The sequence below is a fragment of the Bos indicus x Bos taurus genome, chromosome 3 (genome assembly GCF_003369695.1).
Source record: "Bos indicus x Bos taurus breed Angus x Brahman F1 hybrid chromosome 3, Bos_hybrid_MaternalHap_v2.0, whole genome shotgun sequence".
Classification (NCBI taxonomy): domain Eukaryota; kingdom Metazoa; phylum Chordata; class Mammalia; order Artiodactyla; family Bovidae; genus Bos; species Bos indicus x Bos taurus.
In genome coordinates, this window is record NC_040078.1 from 24,340,602 (window position 1) to 24,363,997 (window position 23,396).

General features: G+C 41.0%; 1 protein-coding gene and 1 long non-coding RNA gene across 5 annotated transcripts in view; one reads left to right on the forward strand and one right to left on the reverse strand.

Annotated features, from left to right (window-relative positions):
* TBX15 (T-box 15) overlaps positions 1-23,396 on the forward strand; it is a 125,795-nt gene that overhangs the window by 53,151 nt on the left and 49,248 nt on the right. For 3 of the 4 annotated variants that reach the window (XM_027535646.1, XM_027535660.1, XM_027535641.1), the window contains one exon: positions 21,579-21,792. In XM_027535646.1, coding sequence (XP_027391447.1) covers positions 21,579-21,792 — 214 coding nt within the window. Of the gene's footprint in view, positions 1-7,031; positions 7,242-21,578; positions 21,793-23,396 lie in introns of those variants that run through there. The other variant, XM_027535651.1, reaches the window with a different exon arrangement.
* LOC113888623 lies at positions 1,165-4,148 on the reverse strand. Its single transcript, XR_003510022.1, has 3 exons — positions 3,271-4,148; positions 3,072-3,177; positions 1,165-1,842 (listed from the first exon to the last, which is right to left on the reverse strand). It is a non-coding gene; the product is annotated as an uncharacterized LOC113888623 (long non-coding RNA).

The window sequence follows — 23,396 nt, forward strand, 5'->3', positions numbered from 1 at the left end:
CTGTGAAGCCTCAGGCCTCACATTAGCAGGGGAATCTCTCCTCCACAGCCACACATGCCCAGTCCCCAGGACTGTGTCACAACCTGTGGAGGGGTATTTTCTGCTTCTGTTCCATAAAAGCAGCTGTTTACAAATCTTTTGGAATCATGACACGTCTTTGTTCTCCCTCCCTATTCATTCCTCCCAGCTGTGCCTTGTAGCCAGAATGCACTAAATCAAAAGTAAAGTATTTGTTGTGTACTTATGCTAAGGGATGGTTCTTCAAGCTAGATATTAGGATATTATCTCCTATCTTTACATTTTAAATGTAGATGTATTTCAAGGGCCACAGAATGGACTACTTGATATTAGGACTGTTTTAGAGAAATCTGGGTTGGATGATGGCTACAACTATGGGACATAGAAAATAAATGAGAATCAAGAATCACGCATTCTTTATTAGGCATTTCCTTGAGAAGGTTAAAGGAAGCTGTAGACATTACTGAGTCCTGCCACAGCAAAGAAAGGAGACAGGCTTTCATGCAAGAGCTATTCTGAGGCTCAGAGAGAAAAGAGACAGGAATGCCTTGAGGTTGCTTAGAGATTTTGTGAACCTCATTGAGAGGTCTGGAGACAGCTTGAGTCTTGGATCACAATTTCAAAGCATTTGTGTTTTCTTTCCATCTGCTCACAGTTCTCTGGGTTCTGGTGATCTGGACCACCTCAAGACACTGTGCTGACTGAGAGGCAGAAAAACTAGCAGCTGCTTCTGTTACCCTCAGACTGGAAGGCCTGGGCTAAGGGCCTTGCTGTCAGATCCCTGCCAAGGCCTTTGGCTTTCTTGAATGACTTGATCACACACTGATGTTTCAAGGCTGGGTGCTCCCCAGCTGGAGCCCTGAAAATGCTTGCGTGGCATCCCCAGAGAAGGAAACTAACTTGAAAGAAACTCCCACAAAGTAAATCACCAGGACCGGATGGTTTCCATCCAAGAGTTGGGGAAGGAAATGAAGTGTGAAATAGCACAGATACTGATGAAGACATTAGTTCTCCATTAAAACCACAACTGTGTCAGAGCAGAGGAAGTTTGCTAACATGATGACCTTATTGCAGGAGGAGAGAGATTAGTGGCCTATCTGCTGCCTCTGGAAAACCTGGTCCACGTGGAAAGAATGACACAAAATATGCACAAGGACACAATAGCCTTTATTCCCTTAAAGTAGGGAAGAGGAACAGCATTGTAATTCATGCATGGCAGCATTTCAGTGGAGGCCTTGGAAAGAGTATGATAGCGAATATGTAATAACCTGTGGGCTGCTAATCTCCTGTTCCCATGCTGATGGCAGACTTCACTAATTGATCTGGCACTCATCTCTCTAAGCTTGAATCAGGTTTTATACTCCTCAATTTTGTGATCTTCATTGCCACCATCAAATGACCAGAGTTGACATATATGTTGAAATGCATTTATCCTCTTTATCTAAGAGGATGTATTTTTATCATGGACCACATGAACTCGTCATTAAATTGCAAATAATGACAGAAGAAAGTCTTTCACAGGTAGTTCAGGAGCAGACAAGAGACATGTTACATTATTTCTTCCAAAGACTAAGTTAGCAGAACATCTAACTCCAGGGATAAACAGCTTTATCCTGGATTCAGGAACTGAATCCTAATGTGTTATCCCAATCCAAACCATGGAAGGGTCTTTCTGATGGGGAGGAAAGTCAGCTCCTCTGAACAGTCAGCAGCATGTCCAGAAGGTCCTTTTAAGAAATGAGAATCAAGTCAGCCTCCATCATTAGGCATTTCCTTTGGAGGTTAAAGTTGTAGACGTTGTTGAGTTCTGCCACAACAGTAACTCTGTGGGCAAAAAAAAAGTGAGACAGACTTCAGGGAGGAGCTACTCTGAGGCTTGGAGAGAACAGAGATAGGAATGTTGGACCCTGGAGAAACAGTAACTTTTTGAAAAACCTCAGGTTTCATTGGGACGGGCCTTCATTTCATAGAATGGGAGCAGCCTGACTCTGCTGCAGGTATGGGAATTCCATGGGCCTAATTGGAGAAGGAAATGGCAAACCCACTCCAGTGTTCTTGCCTGGAGAATCCCAGGGATGGGGGAGCCTGGTGGGCTGCCGTCTATGGGGTCGCACAGAGTTGGACACGACTGAAGCGACTTAGCAGCAGCAGCAGCAATGCACAAAATGTTTTGCCTTTGGACAAAACTTCTGTCACGGGTAATGATTAAAGTTGTTTGGTTATAATAGCTTTCCTACAGCCTCATGGCCTCCATATAAAGGGATATGTGATAGAGCAGACCTCCTGGAATGGACTGTAAATGATCATCTAGAGAAGGAATCTGCCTGCCTCACTAGATGGTGGGCTGTTTTTCTTGATCAATGAAAAGGTGCTATACACTTTATTTAACAGAGAATCTGTAGTAAAATGTGCTTATCATGGGAGACACCCTAACTGTACTGTGATTTCTTGCTGATAAATCAGGATCTTGTCATATCACAGGGCTATCACTTGGGAGATGAGCAGGTGCTGGGGTTCAAGAGGACAGGGCAGCAAGGATATGATGGGGTCCCTGGTCATCAGATCTGGGTGCCATTAATAAGTTGCCACTCCATCCCTAGATACTCTGTGACTTTGCTCACCTCTAGAGGAATCATGGGTCATGGAATGAGATGCTGGGGAGGTCATTGTGTCTAGATCTTTGCCTTACAGGAGCTAGGGATAATCATCTTACTGTACAGCACAGAGAACTCTAGTCAGTGATCTGTGGTGACCTAAGTGTTAGTCACTCAACTGTGTCCAATTTTTCGACCCCATGGATTGTAGCTGCCCAGGCTCCTCTGTCCATGGGATTCTCCAGGCAAGAATACTGGAGTGGATTGCCATTCCCTTCTCCAGGTGACCTAAATGGAAAGGAAACCCAAAAAGGGGACATATGTGTATGTATATATAGCTGATTCTCTTTGCTATACAGTAGAAACTAACACAACACTGTAAAGCAAGTATATGCCAATAAATTTTTTTTTAATATTTAAATTAAAAAATAAAATAAAGATCATAGTTGATTAGAGTACCTTAAGGGTGCAGTGTAGGGGAGGTGCAGATGAATGAGAGGAGGGAATCCAGGTCTTCTCATGTCACCACTCTGCTTCTGAGCCTCAGTTTCCTATCTTTAACAGGCTATATAAAAGAAATGTGGATTTAGCATGCTGTTTAGAGCACAGGGAGAAATCTCTGTGAATTAAATGATTAAATGCCATGCCGATTACTTACATTTCCAAGTCATTTGTAGTTTACAAAGTGCTTTCATCTGCATTATTTTACCCTGCTGATGACTCCCTGAATTGGGTAAGCAGTGAGATTCCTAATCCACTTTCCACAGCTATTTCAACTGAGACTCAGCAGGGTTAAATGGCTTCCTCAAGGTCACACCAAGGTCAAAACCAGGGGTCAAGCTCCTGATTTCTGATTCTGAATCCAGGGTTCCTTTCCCCGTACAGTGATAGCTCATGGAGAGTTGGTTCTATATATCATTCACTTTAATGACAGCAGAGTGTTCAGCGTCACGGCATGGTAAAAATAGACTGTGAGGACAAGGAGGTTCTCGGTAGCAAACAAACTGAGCTCACCAAAATGTTCTCGCGGGCAGACTCGGTTGCTGTGGCCTTTAGGAAAGCCTTGGCAGTCCTGCCGAGGGCAGCGTCACCTACTCGCCACGTCCAGCTTTCTCTGAGAAGCTGCCTCTTGGCTCCAAGGCCAGACACAGGCACTGCCCTAGAGGACACAGGCAGGGCTGGGGGGTGGGGAGGGGGCAGGATTTCTTCTGAGGTGTGGAGTTCGTGGGCTGAGAGCACATCTCTGATGTTGGGACTGGACCATGTGTCCACAACAGCGAGCGGGCTGGGTTTTGGCACACAGAAGGAGAAATAGCCTGGGGAGCCTGGGGAGCCTGGGGTTTCTGTGCCCCCGAGGGTTTTCTGAGGGGCAGCGGGGAGGACACAGAGAGTATGAAAGAGTAAGAGTAGCCAGGCCAAAGGAAAAGCCCCATTTTCATTCACGTAAAGATAATTCATAATCACCCTACTTTTCAACGTGATGTGATATGGATTATAGTAAAAAAAAAAATCACACATGTATGCCATTGTTTCGGAGAAGGCAACGGCACCCCACTCCAGTACTCTTGCTTGGAAAATCCCATGGACGGAGGAGCCTGTTAGGCTGCAGTCCATGGGGTCGCAAGAGTCAGACACGACTGAGCGACTTCACTTTCACTTTTCACTTTCATGCATTGGAGAAGGAAATGGCAACCCACTCCAGTGTTCTTGCCTGGAGAATCCCAGGGATGGGGGAGCCTGGTGGGCTGCCATCTATGGGGTCGCACAGAGTCGGACACGACTGAAGTGACTTAGCATAGCATGCCATTGTTTAGTTGCTAAGTCGTGTTCAACTCTTTTATGAGCCCATGGACTTTCTGTAGCCCTCCAGGCTCCTCTGTCCATGGAGTTTTCCAGGCAAGAATACTGAAGTGTATTGCCATTTCTTCCTTCAGGGGATCTTCCTGACCCAGAGATGGAACCCAGCTCTCCTGCATTGCAAGCAGGTTCTTTACTACTGAGCCATCAGGGAAGCCGTCACTTGCATGTATATGTGGCTAAAATAAAGATAAATGGGAACTAAGGGATCATACAGAGAAAGTTGAGGTGGTCTCATATGACCATTTAACACTCCTAGACAACACAACCACTTTGTAAGGGAGACAAAGAAAAAATATATGTGTGTGTGTGTGTGTGTGTTTCTATTAGGATGCAGCACTAGTATTCCGTGTAACAGTCTTTTAAATATTTCTTCCTTTGGAAATGTCCAGCTAAAGGGAAATGCTTTACATTACAGCAGAAGAGAGCTTGGAAAATAGACAGTTATCCACTTAAAGAAATCCTATTAAATCAGTGGTCCTTGTCCTTTTAAAGTCAGTAGATTCCTTTGATAATTCCATGAATACCATTTATCCTCTTCCCAGAAAAATGCAAGCTCCTACAAATTTAACTTATAATTTTATGTCATCTATAAAACTCCAAAGCCCATTCATTGATTTTAGGTAAATGACCTCTCAATTTAAAAAATTAGAAATTTATCCCTAATTTCAGAAATGTTGTCATAATGGTTTTTTACACTTTTTACTCTTCCTATTGATGCTATTTTGTTAAATAAGAAACAGTGCTGAAAGATTTTGTGGGAGTTTTTATACAGTTAAAAACATCTGAGGTTTCTATTTTTGTTTTAACATTTTCATAATGTTTTTTTAATAATTGAAGCCATATAAGAAAGTATGGGAGGTGGAAATTGTGTCTTGTTTAAACAATTTTGCTACTTTTTAGGCTAGAGTTTACCCTATATTTAATTAAAACCAATATTTCTCTTAAAAATAAAATAAAAATTTAGAAATTAACATTTTATGGGATAATTTTTTCTTTACAAAAAGATTCAGTACATACAGTTTAGATGATTAAAATTAAAATGTAGATATATAGCCAAGTCACATAAAATATTCTGATTTCTCTGAAATTCCCTGTCCTATGTCATTGTATTTTACATATGTAGTCATTGCACATTCACATATAATTTTATTTCTGTCTTTTATTGGTTTCTCTTAAAGACGTGACATAGTGTGTATTCCATTGTAATTTATATCTGATAATGTGCAATATTTGGTATAATAAGGAAAATCTGCCTTCACTGTAAATCAATTTTGATTACATGTAGAATATGGCATATAAAACAATACTTTAATACCTACAACAGCCCACACGCCATCAATAAGATCTCATCCTTCAGACTTGTGAATTCTTAGAAAAAATTACTTCCACATGTTCCTAAAACTCCTTAAGGTTTTTGACTGGTTGGTGGTCTATTGATTCTAAATATCTGACCTGTCAAAACGCCATCTTTAAACTTCAGTGATGCATAGAGGCTTGGAATTAGCCAGGGCTGAATTTATTACAGAACAAAGGGAGGTGATGATTAACACACCATCTGAGCAGTAGGGGGGAAAAATAATCCTTGAATGGATTAGATGCCATGATCCTAAAACCACATTCTCTGAGTGTTGGGCCCTTGCCCAGAAATGGGAAGAGGCCAAACTTTGATGCCTTTTAAATGACAGGGTATCTCCAAGGGACTCTGCTCAGGGACACTGGGGCAGAGAGTTGAGGGTCAGTTGGGAAAAAAGGCCTTTCTCTCTCCTGTGGTCTAGCAGAGTTGAGCACCTAGACCCACTGTCGGTGCAGTGACTCTCAAAACTGACAGCCCACCTTATTAGTGTTATATAATTATCAGTCTGCCTGCCTGGTGGCGATTACATTAAAGTGTAAATAAATTAAAATTTATTTTGTTAACCACTAACCAGGAATCCCTTATAAATTTTTTTGGACTCCAGTAGGCTACTTTCAAGACTGGCACAGAGCCTGCTGAGAAGATGAGGTGAATTATTATGCAGTGTCCCTAGAAGCTGAGTCATAGGCTGGGTCTCTCCATTCACTGGCAATATCTGGTAGATTCTGAGCGTTCCCAGGGTGTAATCCCAGGGAAATGTACCTTTGTAAGCATAGTCCATAAACAGAGCACCAAACCCACTTTCTAACTGGTTTTCTCTTTTTCCTCTGCCACATCTTATAAAGTTTATGAAAGAATTACCGATTTTTAAAATAGCATTGTATAAAAATGTTGATGGAGATTGACTCCTTAAGAGAATCCTCCAACAAATGGGTACCCTCCTGAGAAGGAAATGGACCATTAGGAAAGTGCTTTTGACTCTCATTCTCTGGGAGGAGGAGCCCTTGAATCACAGGCCCAGGTGCTCAGGAAATCTCCTGTCACTCTGAGATGGGCTAGGACATGGTACCAAGTCCAAAGCTTCTAAATACAGTTCAGGCTGGGTCATCATGACAGTTGCTGAACTGGCACCACTATGGGGATTGAAGTGGGAACTTTGACAGTGCTTAAATGCCACAGCCCCTGGGCTCGAAGTCTTTCTGGGCTGGAATAGGGTGAGGCTGTGCAGAGCCTCACAGGGAGGAGGGTAGGAACAACCTTGGCAAGGAAATCCTGCTGCCTCGGCGACATCACCACTCCTTCAGAAGGCAACAGACACCCAACAACACACCAGCTATTTTAGAAGCTGTCAGTTTCTGAATTGCTGACACACTTGGAGGACACTGTTTCTTCAAAGGTCATTCTGACCATTCAAGGTAGGTAGGCCTGGGGAAAAACAGAGGCATGCTGCATAGCCAAGGTGTTGGCTGAGGAATGAACGGAATTAAGTGACCTGGTCAAGATGACGCAGAGTCAGAAGTGGGGGTAGGAATATTGACCGTGGATTCCCAAAGCAACCTTTACCTAGAAGACAGTGGTAGGCTTGCTTTCTTTCCTTTTTTAACCCTGCTCCACCCTTTTATTGGCTATCACCAAAAAAATCCACCAGGTTAGCTTCCTTTGACTCACTCTCTCTGGGGAGGGCTTTGAAGGAAAGAAAGAAGACAGGAGAGACTTAGGAGGTGGGTTTACAGAGGAATTTTGTTGGGGACTTGGGACATGAGGGTGGGATTCTAAGATTGGCAAGCATCTCAAGGAGGGGGTTGGTAAATTGTAAACATAAAGATACTGCTACGAATACAATTAATCCAGAGTGTTTGTCTCACTCTTAATGCTTGCCCTGTGTCCCCAAAGTGGGTTCATTTCTACTATTAAAGAATTCAGTTTTAGAATTTTTGGAGTGGATGGATGAAGTGGAGTAAAGTGGATGGGGGATGAATTCCAGCTTTGGGGTAAGAGAGGCCGGAGTCCTTTTCTTGTCTCTGATGCTCCTGTGTAAGTGGCCCTGGGCATCTAGATTAGGTCTCAGTAATCTCACTTGCCAAAGGGGTTATAATGCACAAACTTAGGTCTCACCTGCGTGCTCTCTGGGAGACTCCCTTAGGCACCAGATCTTTGCTGCCTCCTCAGGGTGTGTTTTCCTCAGCCTGAGCCATAGCGTAAGTACTTTTGACAAGGTTGTCAATCTGGGGCCAGGGGACCCTGCCGGCTCCCAGCTCTTCCCTGTCGTTCCCACCTCTTGTGGAGCAGTGCCCTTGGGCTGCTTCTTCAGCCAAGGATGATCGCTCTGCTTTTCTCTTCAGGGCTAGAATTTGCTTCCCTGGCCCTATTTCCTTACTGAAGATCCAACATACATCTCTTCTCAGTGGTCCACCCTGTTTTCTGTTCTTTCAGGTTCTAGTCATTTTCCTTCTCAACTAGTGTGGCAGCCATCACAAACCAGGATTCAGTTCAGTTCAGTCGCTCAGTCATGTCCAACTCTTTGAGACCCAATGGACTGCAGCATGCCAGGCCTCCCTGTCCATCACCAACTCCCAGAGTTCACCCAAACTCGTGTCCATTAAGTTGGTGATGCCATCCAGCCATCTCATCCTCTGTCGTCCCCTTCTCCTCCTGCCCTCAATCTTTCCCAGCATCAGGGTCTTTTCCAGTGAATCAGCTCTTTACATCAGGTGGCCAAAGTATTGGAGTTTCAGCTTCAACATCAGTCCTTCCAATGAACACCAAGGACTGATCTCCTTTAGGATGGACTGGTTGGATCTCCTTGCAGTCCAAGGGATTAGACCCACATGAAAACTGGCCTTCTTAGCTGGCATTTCCACTGTTCCTTTGCTTTCCCTCCTTCTACCTTTCCACAATCTCTCCTTCTAACACATTCAATTCTGATAGCTTTTGTTCTAGGCCCTGAACTGTTGTCTTCATTATGTGATATTTTTCAGTTCTACATCCTAAGTTCTCTTTGCTAGAATTTGCTTTTCTCTTTTTGAAAGAACCTTCCTTCTCCCTCTCAAATATGTATTGGGAAGTGATTGGGGAAAGATCTAATCCTGTGGCCACCTCCTTTTCCAAATTATGGACAGAACTAACATTTAATATACTCCCACAGTGTGCTAGAGGCTTTGCTGGGAGCCATGGACATATCTGCTTTACTGAGGAAATTGACTCAGGCAGGTTAAATCACTAGGCCAAAGTCATAAAGCTGGGTCTTCGTGATTCTGAAGAGGGACTGTGCTCCTTCCCTTTCTTGGCAGCGTCTCTGGAAAGCCCACTTCATCACAGATAGCAGGGACACTTGCTGTGAGGGTCTGGAGGGTGCAGCAGCTCTGTGTGCAGGAGCCATCCTTTTCCTGAAGGAGAAGTCATCTCTGCACCCCTGCAATCCTGCCAGAGAGTGTGTATGCGCATGCATGCACACACACACACACACACAAACACGCATTACTAGTTCCAGCACTTGTAGAAGGGCTTGCTCCTTTCCTCATTTTACTCTCATTATCACAGGCACCTTTTCTCCTTAAGTTCATGTGGAGGAGAGTTAGTGTCAGGAATTTTTAAGATGACTGACTGATTGCTATTCATAGAGGTGACCAAATTCCCTGATGCCCCAAAAGATTTCAGGTTAGACGTTGCCAATTAGTTTTAATGAAACTCATAGTCCTGGAAGGACTAGCTAATGGGATTCGAAAAACTTAAAAGTATGCCTGGAGGTGACCCTGTTGGGTTTTCATTGGGAACATGGCATTTAATTAAGACATCTCATTAGTGGGGATATTTTGGTCTCCTGAAGAAGATCAGAAGAAGAATAGCATTCAAGATTCTTGATATGGCTCCAGCCTTCTCTGGCCTCACCTCTTCTCTTGCTTTGCTAAACATATAGCACTTCCTTCATTCATTCATGAATTCAACAAAAACAACATTTTATTGAGTGCATAATAGATGCCAGACACTGTCCCGGGTGCTGAGGATTCAAGAGAAATCACACAAATGTGGTCTCAATTACTAGCTGTTCTCTAAACCTGTCTGGTAGACTTTACTGCCATGCCTCTTCCATAAAATTCCCTTTCCCTGGAATATCTTTCTTCTTCTTTCCCTCTCTCTTCCTTTTCATCTTGAAGATATCTGTTCATTAGGCGCAGAAAAGACCCCTGCACTGGAAGAGGTTCTTGTCACCTCACAATTCCTACAACATTTTGTTGATACTCCTTTTAGATAATAATGAAAATCAGCATTTATGTATCCCTTTTACTGGGCTTCCCTGGTGGCTCAGAGGTAAAGAATCTACCTGCCAATGCAGGAGACATGGGTTCAATCCCTGGGTCAGGAAGATCTCCTGGAGTAGGAAATGGCAACCCACTCCAGAATTCTTGCCTAGAGAATCACATGGACAGGAGCCTGGCGGGCTGCAGTCCATGGGGTCTCAAAGAGTTGGACACGACTTAGTGACTGAATAACAACAACACAGCAATCTCTTTCAGTACTGATAAAGTATTTACATAAACCCCCAGACACACACTTTGTTAGTGATTCATAGAAATTTCACAAAGTAGGTACTAATGATATCCTCAATTTGTAAATGATGAAACTAAGGCTTATAGAGGTTAAATGACTTGTTCAAGATTAGACAGTTGGGAAAAAAGAGATGAACTTCAGAACTTGGTTTTTTGAATTGCAGTCGCTCAGCATGCTGTATGCTATGCTGGATTGTAACTGTTCAGTTAATATTAGATTCCTAATTAACCTGACCTATCTCCTAAGTGATTTTGTAAATTCCTGAGGACATAAGAACTTGGCTTGTTTCATTTTGTGCCTTCACAGTATCTAACACACTTGTGGGCCCAGGCTAGATAGTCAATAAGTATTTGTTGAATAAATGAGTGATTGATTGAATGGATAAATTTAGAAAATTACTGGAGAGGTTGTTACATTTTCTAGCCACATGGCTCTTCTGTTAATTAAACAAGATGGTCCATTATATTTGTCTTGATAGGTTGGGTGGATTTGAAACTAAGTGTAGCTGGTGGTGTCCTAAGTATAATCTAAGGATATGGCATGTTCCTGGCTATCTTTGAATGTCTGTGTTGCTTACATGTTTGAAATTGCCACTTCCAAGTGCAGTCACTCCAGGAGTCATAGTTAAATTATAATTGTTGACTGCAAGTCAGCTGCTTAATTCTTCCCCTTTAGCATGTTAGCATGGATTTGTTTTTTTACTGGTGCTCAGTGAGAATAGCCTAACAAGGTAGAGCAAGTTCTTCTAGAGCCTTTAGGGGAAGGCCTCCTTTTCACATCATGGAAATTTGGCAGATATTTGATGGTGTTTTGGTGGTGGCTGCCGTGGAGGTGGGGGTGGTGGTGGGAGGTTGGGAGTAGTTGTGGTTGCAAAGAGCAAACAAGCACTGGTTTAGGGATGAGCTAATGTGTCAATTCACCCAGAAAAAATGCCATGAGCCTCGGGGAGGGGCATGTGTTGACAGCTGCTGGCCTAAAATTGACTAGTCAATCTTGAAGACCACCCATTCAACCAGGATCAAATTTTGGAAGACCTCTGGGGCAAGAGGTTTTTAGATTTCAGTATTACCATGTAACTTATGATCAATTTTTGGTTATTCCATTTATGCATTTTATGTACTTTGATCAAGAATATTTTTTGAACCAAGAGTTGGTCTCAAAACTTGTAATTTTATAGGGGTGGGGGGAAGAAATAAAATATTTGAACTTAGGATTGTTCTAGAAAAATCCAGGACCCATAGTTGTCCTTATTTATTCTTAGCCTTCCCAACTAACTTGATCATTGCCTTGTAATCTTATATATTAATTTGATGCTTTACTGTTTATAAAGTGCTCTCACATGTTATTATCAGATGATTTCTCCTTAAGTATGCTGCTGCTACTAAGTCGCTTCAGTCGTGTCTGACTCTGTGTGACCCCATAGACGGAAGCCCACCAGGCTCCCCCGTCCCTGGGATTCTCCAGGCAAGAACACTGGAGTGGGTTACCATTTCCTTCTCCAATGCATGAAAGTGAAAAGTGAAAGTGAAGTCGCTCAGTCGTGTCCAACTCTTAGCGACCCCATGGACTGAAGCCCACCAGTCTCCTCCATCCGTGGGATTTTCCAGGCAAGAGTACTGGAGTGGGGTGCCATTGCCTTCTCCACTCCTTAAATATAGGTATACATTTAAGACTATCAAAAGCTTTGGTGCCCTGAACTCTGACCTCAGCTTAAATAAACCAAATTATGCACAAATAGGAACTACTTCAGCTGTGTTTTCTTGTCTTTCCATGCTGTCATTTCACATTTCACAAAGTCCAAACATTTTCCAATCCAAGTATCTTCTAATGTTATTTTACTTAATTTCTCAGCTAAGGCATAAGAGTGATCTTTAGTGATCTGTCACATTTGGATCTTTTACCCAGGGAGGGCTGGAAACAGGAGGTGAAATACAACAAAAAGGGCCTTTTACATTTGTATTTATGTGTTAAATAATGTTAAGTTGGTGAAGAGACCTAAAATATTCCTGAAGATAACTGCCCTCTGACTGAGAAAGGAAAATTCCCATCTGACCTTGGTTTGAATTTTCTCTTTTCTAAGGATGTTTTAGCTTCCGCAGAGCTATCTTCTCACCCAGCAGCCTGGACATTAGCTCGGTGTTTCCCACTTCAGAGTGGGAAGCTCACAACTTTGCAGGACTAGCTCTAAAAACTGGGCAACGATCGATAGTGGAAAGAGCATTACCTGTAGTGTCAGACTAACATTGCCTGCAGTGTCAAATCCCACTCTGACCCCTGCTAGTCATATAACATGAGAAAAGCTTCTTCATCCTGCCAAACCTCAGTTTCCTCACTTATAACATGGCAGCAGTAATGCTTATTCCGTAGGATTTTCTGTGAAAATTGCATGAGGCTTACATATAAATGTATACCAGCTATTTAGTGTAGTGCCTGCTATTTCTCTTCTTTTGTTTGCTTCCACCTTTAAAGCATGCTGGAGCACTAGAGGCTGAACCTTTGGTGACATTGAGCCTTTGTCTGATCAACAAGAAACAGATATAAAAATGACTGCTGCCACTTCTTTGCAAAGCCTCTTTAAAAGGCTTAGATCGCAGGGATGACATTGGGTCCTTGCCTGTGGTCTGCTTGTCAGTGAGAGAGGTGCTGGTTGTCAGGTGCAGAGTGCTTTAGGCAGCTGAAGGATATGTGCTCTCAGTCTCCTTAATTGGATTATTGGCATGGGAATTGCAGGCTTCAGGTTACCGCCGCCCCCCCCCCCCCTTTCCCAAATAAAACTTGGATGGCATGGAGGGCTCAGAGACTTCATTCCATTACTAAAGTCATCTAACAGGCTCATTTGAGTGTTTGCTATCATCATAATTTTAGTTTAATCCAACCTGGGTTATAGTTCATTCCCTTGAAGCTCTGGAAAGGGTATCAAATTTGGGCTCAGTCCGCACTCGGGTCTGTGCCAAATGTTCTGCCTCTGCCATATTTAGAATTACTCTATAAAAAGTTTCATCACCAGATTTTGCTAAGCTACCTGATAAAATCTGATGTCCCAGGACCAATTTCCACTGTAGAGGTCCTCTGGAAATAGGAACTACTTGAGCCAGGTACAGGGAGTGCTGCCTGGGTTATAAGCTTCTGATGTCTGCAGTGGTATGAATGGGGACACCTGAGATGACTGTGGGGGTATTGGTTTCAGAGATTTGGGGACTTAAGATGTAGATCAAGGAGTGGTTGCTCTAGCAGTAACTGATAGAGGGTACTGCTCAATATAGTCATGTCCCGGTTATTGGCAGAAACAAACCAAGAACGATTGTTTTATTATCATCTGGGTTGGGTCTTTCTCTTTTGTCTCAAACTACTTTTTCCCTTGGCTTAAAATATGACACCTGAAGTCCAGTCTCATGGAAGTGACTGTCCATCTAATCTCAGAAAATTCAGCATCTCCTATCTGCCTCTAGAGTAGTCTTCTACCACCAGTCTTCCACACTGAAACCAGGCTATCATGTATCATTCATTCAGGAGATGTAGCAAAGTGTGAAGCTCAGTTTATGGAATTCATAGTCTAGAAGGGAACACCAAGCTATTTTCACTTTCATTTAAAAGAAAACTTTGGTGTAAACAAAATAAAGTCTAAACTCCATATTATGACACGCACACATTCCTCCTAAAATATAAACTCCATGAGGCCAGGGTTTTTTGTTTTTTCTCAGATGATGTCTCAAGAATTTATTGATAGAAGAGTAATTAGTACATCTATTATGTACCAGTAAGTCATTGTCTAGTTGAGTTGAACCTGATTTTTCCAATTTATCTCACTTTCCCTCTTCCCTTATGTATTTTAAGCTCTTGCCGTATCAGTGTGCTTGTAATTTTCTAAAAATGACAAGTTCCTAATGCTGTTCTCACTATGTGAGATTCCGTCCCGATAATGTCTTTGCTTGCTCATATTGAACGCATATAAAGCTCATAGAGATTTCAAGCCCACTCTTAAATTTCACCTCATGAAATTTTCGATCCTCTCATCCATTGGCTTGTTTGCTCTTCAGAGTTTCCATTAGTGCTTTGCTCCTACATTTGTCAGAGCACCTATCAAAGACCACTGTCTTTAACAGGTTCTGTGTCCTTCCTATCATTGTGAGCTCCCTCAGAGCAAGAACTGATTTATCTGTCTTGGAACATTCATATACAACCTGATCTATATAAAGCAGAAATGTTTGGTTGAATAAAACTGACAGTAAATATAGTTTAATATGCCTGCAATCCTTAGGAGGTAGAACTGATGTAATCTGAATTAGGCTGTCAATATTACTTGAAATGGAGAGAATACTAGTAACTCTTAGAGTTGTTTTGTTAACTGATGGTATGTGTGTAAAGTCTTAGCAAAATGCCAGTAAGTGCTCAATATATGTTGACTACTAACTCTTTGGGCTTCCCTGGTGGCACTAGTGGTAAAGAATCTTCTGCCAGTGCAGGAGATGTAAGAGATGTAGGTTCAGTCCTTCAGTTGGGAAGATCCTCTGGAGGAGGGCATGGCACCCCACTCAAGTATTCTTGCCTGGAGAATCCGATGGACAGAGGAGCCTGACGAGCAACAGTCCATAGAGTTGCAAAGAGTCAGACACGACTGAAGTGACTTAGTATGCACGCATTAATTATTTGGTTGGGACAGTTCTTATGAGCTTATCTCACTGTCCATAGTTATTCTTCTGATAATATTAGATTCTGTTTTTATCATAAAGATATAAATGTAGTTTTTGAAAAGGAAGATATCTTCCCCTTGACTCTAATAGTAAAATAAGGAGATAGCAAAGATAAGGAAACTAAGGTACTGCAAAATGAGGTAGCTTTCTAAGACCCTACTCTTGGTTTTTCAAGCCCCAAAAGTAAATATGCCTTGTTAACTGTAGTAATAAATGATTACTTAAAATTATTAGTGAAGTGGAGATGAAATTCACCTGGCAGACTCTGATATATGTTTGGTAGTCAGTGTGTGCATGCTAAGTCGCTTCAGTCATGTCTGACTCTTTGCCACTCTATGGACTGTAGCCCACCAGGCTTCTCTGTCCATGGAATTCTCAAGGCAAGAATACTGGAGTGGGTTGCCATGCCCTCCTCCAGAGGATCTTCCCAACCCAGGGATTGAACTCACGCCTTCTGACTTGCAAGCGGGTTCTTTATTGCTGAGCCACCAGGGAAGCCCATGAAATATGTTTTCATAATATCTAATTTTGAAATTAAGTCAAAGAACACATAATACAGGCTTTTCCTATACATGTTAACTGAATCAGTTTATCATGGTTGGGTTGCTGCTGTTAGACTTGGTGTTCTTTAAGCTGTACTACAAATCCTTTATTAAACATTAAACTTAAAGGGGACTTTATAGTATCCCTAATTATATGCTCATGTGCTGTGCTATAAAGATTAAGGAAAATAGGGACCAGAATAGTCATGTGACTTGTTGTTGTTGTTCAGTTGCTAAGTTATGTCTAACTCTTTTGCCTTCCCATGGACTGTAGCCCTCCAGGCTCCTCTATCCATGGGATTTTCCAGGCAAGAATACTGCAGTGGGTTGCCATTTCCTTCTCCAAGGGATCTTCCTGACCCAGGGATCGAACTTGTGTCTCCTGCATCAGCAGGCAGATTCTTTACCACTGAGCCACCAGGGAAGCCCAGTTATGTGATTTGGCCGAGATCAAACATTTAAGCCATTTCAGTTGTAAGGATGGCCAGCCAAAACAGTTGAAGGGTGTTACAGAATTGCTGACTGCTTTGGCCAAGGATGAATGTAGTATGATCTTGGGGAGACCTGATCATTGATTCAGGAAGCAGAAGACCAACTTCATAGGCCATGTTGTTTTTAGTTTTTCTTAGTCTTAATTTCCTCATCCACAAAATTGACATAAACATAATATGCCATATATTATGTAGTATATTAATACTATCTATTAGAAACTATTAGAAAGAAACTATTTTATTATTGCTATTGTTTTGCATGAATTGAGAACTGGAATCTCTCTAAGCTAAATTGAGCTTTCTCTGAGAACTTAGTGTTACAGTATCCAGCTTGTCTATATGAAACAGGTCAGAGAGAGAAAATGAGTGACCCTGTGAACTGATGGTTAGATTCTCTTTTGGAAAGCAATAGATATGTTGGTTCGACTCGGAGTCACATGCGGTTCTCCAGTGACTTGTAACTGGCTTAGTGCAGGTTCCCAAAGTTTTCTCTTTTAACTTCCTTAGTTATGCGTAACTTTTCATTTATGTTCCTGACTTCCTAAAACTTCCCTCATTACAATATTGTTCACAAGAGACATCTGATAGCCAAAACATCTATCCAGGTCATTCAAATGAGTTCCTAATGGTTATTTTTTGAAGGCAGGAAGTCACAAATTGCCAAGAATGAAAGAACTTTGAAAACACAGAAGTATTTTCTGATCTTCAAAAGACATTATATTTCTGAATGGAGGACCTGACTTAATTGAAATAACGTACTCACTATGCACTTAGGTAACTTGAGTGTACATTCTGATTAACAGATGAAATAATTTATCTGGCTAGCCTAAATATTTTATGTAACTATGATTTGGAAATGTACTTTACAAAGGAATAAATTTTATTTTTACCTCGACTGTTGATCTGGACTCTGAGATGACTATTTTAAGGGTACTGTAGAGTAGTTAATGTCACAGGTAGCCCTCACTGCTCTAGAAGTTAAAAACCAACTATATAGAATCAGTGATATATATATATATACACATACAATTGAATATTATTCAGACATAAAAAGGAAAGCTCTGTTGATATTTTTAATAACTGAAAATGTAATTTTTAATAACTGTTATTATGTTACAGCACCACAGATGGATCTTGAGGGCATTGTGTTAAGTGAGATAAATCAAATAGAGAAAGATAGATATTGCATGATCTCATTTATGTGTGGAGTCTAAAAAACAAAAAGCACAAAACAAACAAACAAAAAACCCTAAACTCTTAGTTGCTGCTGCTGCTAAGTCGCTTCAGGCGTGTCCAACTCTGTGCGACCCCATAGACGGCAGCCCACCAGGCTCCCCCGTCCCTGGGATTCTCCAGGCAAGAACACTGGAGTGGGTTGCCGTTTCCTTCTCCAATGCATGTAAGTGAAAAGTGAAAGTGCAGCCGCTCAGTCGTGTCCGACTCTTCGCGACCCCGTGGACTGTAGCCTTCCAGGCTCCTCCATCCATGGGATTCTCCAGGCAAGAGTACTGGAGTGGGTGGGTTGCCATTTCCTTCTCCAAAACTCTTAGCTATAAAGAACAGATTGGTTGGTTCCCAGAGTCAGGAGCTGGAGGGGAGGTGAAATGGGTAAAATGGTCAGAAGGTGCAAATTTGTAGTTATTAAAATAGATACGTCCTGAGGATATAGTGTACAGCATGGTGACTGTAATTAATAATACTGTACTGTATATTTGAACCTGCTAGGAAGAGAGATTTTTAAAACGCTGACTGCACACACAAAAATAACTAGGTGTGGTGAAGGATGTTAACTAGATTTATTGTGATGATTATTTCACAGTATATACATACATCGAATCTTTATGTTGTACATGTGAAACTAACATTAGGTTATGTGTCAGTTAATATCTATAAATGTAAATTAATCTTTTAGAAAGATGAAGTTGGTAAATAAAAGTTGCAGAAAATACCCGAGAATGCTACACTCACAAAAGTGTTTGTTTCTACATGATGAGATTAAAAGTGATTTGTTTTTTTGTCTTTTTGATCATCTATAGTTTCTATAATAAAACATACATGTTCCTTTATGAAAAAACAAACTATATAAGCTATAATATTAGTTTTGTTTCCAACCTGTGACAGTTAAACAACCAAGGATAGAAAATTACATGCTGCGTTCGTGTGATTGAAAATACGAGCTGGTACCTGCATTCTGTATGTAGAAGTCGTTTGGGCTTTATTTTGTGAGGGAGTGAGACTTCAGGAGCACAGAGTATTTCTAGGCAAACAACTGTTTCTGAAAATCCTCTTCATGGAAAACAGTGCCTCTGTCTCCACATCTTGTCCATTCCTTTCTTAGTAACCATGGAATGTTCCAGCCTTCTTAGATCTCTTTCTTCCCTGAATTCCTATGTGACATACAGAAAAATATGTAATGGTATGGAGAACTGCATGGTAGTATTTGTCTCGGTCTCCGATTATTTATGAACATTTCCAGTTTCTACTTGTTCTGTAAAGAGATCCATTGTGTACTTCAGTATTTTCCAGAATCTAGCACAGTGCCGGGCACATAATAAGCACTCAATAAACACGTAATTAATCAACACTAACTGGGAAATTTCTCAAGGTCTGGATTCTGTTTCAAATTATCTACATGGTACCTTGTATAGGGCCACATGCTGATAGGTGCTTATTGATGGATTTGATTGAAACTATAAACAGAATACTCAATTCTTCAACTCCTATGATAATGTGAATTTGGATCCTCAGTCTTTTCCTCTTTTCATTATCTTGCCCAGACAGTTTATAATTTGATACTTCTGCAATTTTTTTCAAGTCCAACATCAAATTTTTCTTTCATGAATCATGGTTTTAGTGTTTTATCTAAAAAAACAAACAAACATTGAACAGCTAACAATCTATTGGAAATAGTTGGCCACTGAGTACTTAGAACTGAAGTCCCAATTAAGCAATTTGTATAATGATCTTTAAAAAAGCTTATCTCTTTTGACTTATTTACACATGTTTTGGACTTTTCCCTAAAGTTTTGAAGTAGAATTAAAAAAAAATGATGCTTCTAATTGAGGTAGCTTGGGTTAATCCTGAAAGTTGCATTAAGAAGGATTCTTACATTCTTCAAACCACTAGAGGTAGAAGAGATTATGAAAGTTTTCAGTTCAGTCCTTCTAACTGTACTATGAAGAAACAGGTCCAATGTGGCTAAATGATTTGCCCAAGATTATTCATTAGTCCATTTAATGTTACATTCTGAACACCTATTTTATTCCAGATGATGAAGGGAGTTAAGAGCAGAGACATTTACTTCCTTACTCTGCAGCCACCATTCCCATTCTAATCCCTACCTCAATTTGGCTACCTTTAGAAATTGATCACTTAGTGCAGCAGTATCTTTCCTTTGTTTCCTCCTTCCTAAACACATGCTAGAGAAATCATGTGTCAAAAATGTTTGCCGGGCTCTACTTAGGTGGTTTATTTCCATTTGTTTCACAATCATAGCATGCTAGGATAGGGAGATTTCATAGTACTTTGCTCCCAAAAGTACGACAAGACTGTTTTTTAAAAATCTTGCTTTGAGAAGATCTTGAAAAAGTCACAGTTTTAGTGATAAGCAAGGAGCTCTTGGCGTATCACAGAAACAAAATGGGATTTGGGAATCCAGACCTCAGGGGGTTGGATTACTATTGTTTGGAGAGTGTGTGATGATGTCATGGCTCTGCTGAAAGGCAGACTGAATCAGGCTGGGATAGAGATTTGTCGCTCAACTACAGCTCTCACCTTAGATGAGTAGCTCCACTTTTCTATACTTGGAAGAGATCAACATTAGCTTCTGTTTAGTCCAAGGTATAAAATGATATGCTTAGACATGGAAAATCTGGCTATACAACTTTTTAATGTTTTTGATGAAGATGATGACTGGATCAGTGATTGTGGATAAACTAAAGATTATGGGCAGAGGCTTCCCTGTTGTTTGGGAGCTTGGTTCAGTTCTGCGGTGTGTTGAATGTCTTCAGCAGTGAGGGTGAGGAATTGGGGAGGATGGAGAAAAATGACACTTGGCTTCCCATGGGCTTGCAAAGCTGTGATAGATTCTTGCTAGAAATGCTGCCTGGGCTTGAGAGAGGAACACTTTAGGACTGGAAGGAAAGAAAATTAAAGGTGTCGTGAGAGGCGTTGTTCACAGGCCTGGAAACCTGCTCCAGTTAGTGAGGATGGCCGCGAGATGGTCTGGCATTGTGTCCCAGCCTTCTTCCGTCATGTTAATGTCAAGGACTGGTGCCCAAGAGGTCCTGACCTTTGACAGCATTGAAAAGCCAGTTGTCAGAGTAAGACGTTGTTTTTAACCTTTCTTTATGTATGTATTTAATTAGGGGGTAGAAATCAAAATCCTAGATGTTAAGGGTGAGTGGAAGAAATACATTTTTAGGCTTGGTTCGCAGTATCATTTGACATAAGGAAACTACTAGCTACTCCAAGTTTGGAAAATATTAGGAGATACAATTCTTCTAAAAGTAAATTCTGAAAAATTACAGATCTGCCTCTAGCATTCTCTTTGGTCTGCATCCTCCCTACTCCCCCACCCCCAACCCTGCCCCTTCTTTGAGAATAGAAGACGCAGGAGGAAAGGACCATCTGGCCCAGCATGCCAGCTTTTTATTTGGTTGCTCTCAATCCTACCTTCCTGTTTGCATCAGCCCTCCCCTCTACCCATACTTTAGAAACCAATCAAGGTGTCTCCTAAACTCATTTATTCCCTTTGTTTTAACCGCCTTCTTGGGGTAACCTTTTCCATATGCTTACATCCTTGCCTCACAACAGACTGGTTTTTTTTTTTTTTTTAATCCAAAATGGCCTGATTGGGCTTTAGGGAAAGCCATTTACTCAAATATACAACAAGGTGTTTCTGAAGATCCCTAACAGCTTTTCATTACTTGTGATGACCAGGATATATAAATGGAGGAAAAGTTGCTGTGTTTAAAAGTAACTGACTGATGGACAGTGATGCTGTGTGGTATGGAATTAGAGAATACATTGCTGTTAGCATGGAATCTTTTCCCCCAAGTTGAAAAGTCTAATCTGGGTTTGCAGCTGGAGTCTGTGATGATGATTCTTTCTTAAAATTTGGCCTTTGTTTGTTTTGTTGCCCCAGTTTGGTTTTATTCCCTTCAACACGGTGACATTCACACTCTTTCTATTGCCTTTTGTGGGCCAGTTTTCTTCAGCTGTTGCTAGAACTTACTAAAATGCCAGATTTCATGTTGGAAACATGAAACCTGAAAGAAGATCGTAAATCACAAAAACAAACCACACACACACACAAATACCCTGAGTACTGTGCACTGGAGCTTCCCAGCTTTAAGCCTCCTTTTGTTACCCCTCTCCCCACCCCATCGTGCCCCCCACCCTGCCTCCATCTTTTTGAGGCCAGGGGCATGGGGGGAGTCAGCAGTTTCTCACCTAAGGCTCAATTATTTATTTTGCAGATTCCGAGCAGAGCACAGGTTCTGACTCCGAGGTGCTCACTGAGCGGACTTCCTGCTCCTTTGACACTCACGCTGACCTGGGCCCTGGTGCTGCAGGCCCTGTGCCTGCCGCCATGTCTTCCATGGAAGAGATTCAGGTGGAGCTACAATGTGCTGACCTCTGGAAGAGGTTCCATGACATTGGAACCGAGATGATTATCACCAAAGCAGGCAGGTGAGGACAATTCCTTTAATAGCCAGATTCGAAGACCAGGAGAACAAACTTAGGAGCTGTTACGTTTTTCTTTCTATTTATTTGTGGTAGGTGGCCTTGGTGAAGCCAAAGCCACTCCCATTCACTTTTCAGCATCTGGATATCTTGATAAAATGCTTTTTTTGTGTTTATTGGGTTTTGCTGTTTTCCTCCAAGGATCACTCAAACCTAAATCACCTCTACCCTCACAAACATTTTCTGCTTGCAAATGTGTTCCAGCCAGTACTAGAGATCCATGGTACCTAACAGTCAAACAATAGATCGCCAAAGCTAGTGTTACTTCACCAACCAGTGTTTTCAAGAGAAAAAGCTTGCATCTTCTAAGGCCTTTAAATCAGCCAGATATTTTTGTAAGAATTTTGTTTTTGGTAAAATTTGGGCTTAGTGCATGCATTTTTGGAACTCTGCTGATTGATTCATTGTGTTTTACTGTTGGCTTTAAATTATCACTTTAATGGGACCTACTGAAAACTCTTTCAAAACGATTTATGTAGGATGATAAAACTTTTAAAAACACAGCATTTCTTGAAATAAACACTGTTAATTAAGCTACTTCTTTATTTGTATCTTTACATATGTTCAGAGTTAGGTATCTGTTTTGTGCTAGATATTCAACATGTATTACATTATTTAAACTTCACAGGAGTCCTTTGAGGGAGGATATGATAATCCCATATATAGATGAGGATGCAAAAGCTGGAAGAGGTTAATTAACTTGACTAAGGCCACACAGGTAGTAAAGGACAGCTCAGAATTCTACACAAATCTGTTTGGCTCCAAAACAATTGTCTTAAGTATTTATGTCTGTTCTGCCCTTTGAATTCAAATGAAAATAAATCTGTACTGAATTTTTTAGTGTATAAGAATAGTTCATTGAAATTAAAGCAGTTACAGTGGTTTCATATTTACAGAGTCAGTCCATGTAGTCTCACATCACAGAGACCAAAAAGACTCACCTCACTGATGGTAAACTATGGACATTCAAAGCAAAAGCATGTTTTGACTGGGTCTAGTTCACTTGAATATGCATTTAGAGAAACCTCTCATTAAGATGTTACAAAAAGATGATCTTAAAATGAACCAGAAGTCTTATTCAGTTTCATCCTCCCCTGTAAACCCCCTTCCCTCTTTAAGTTTTAGTAGAGAATAAAGTCATTAAAAAAAAACTTTATTTGGAGGAGCAATTTGAGTAATTGAAGGAGAATTACTTTCAAAATACCTTTCAGAATTATTTTTTAAAAATTGAAGTATAGTTGATTTACAATGTGTTAATTTCTGCTGTTCAGCAAAGTGATTCAGTATATTCACACACACCCCTGCGCCCCCCCCATATATATATATATATATATATATATACACACACACATTCTTTTAAATATTCTTTTCCATTATGGTTTATCACAGGGTATTGAATATAGTTCCCTGTGCTATCCAGTAAGACTTCGCCGTTTATTCAGAATTACTTTCAAAAGCCATCTTTTTTTGTTGCTTGAGTTTCATTCTACATTTTGAGATGTTATGACTTGGACAGAAACAGTGATTCAAGGAAGATATTTTTATTCTTT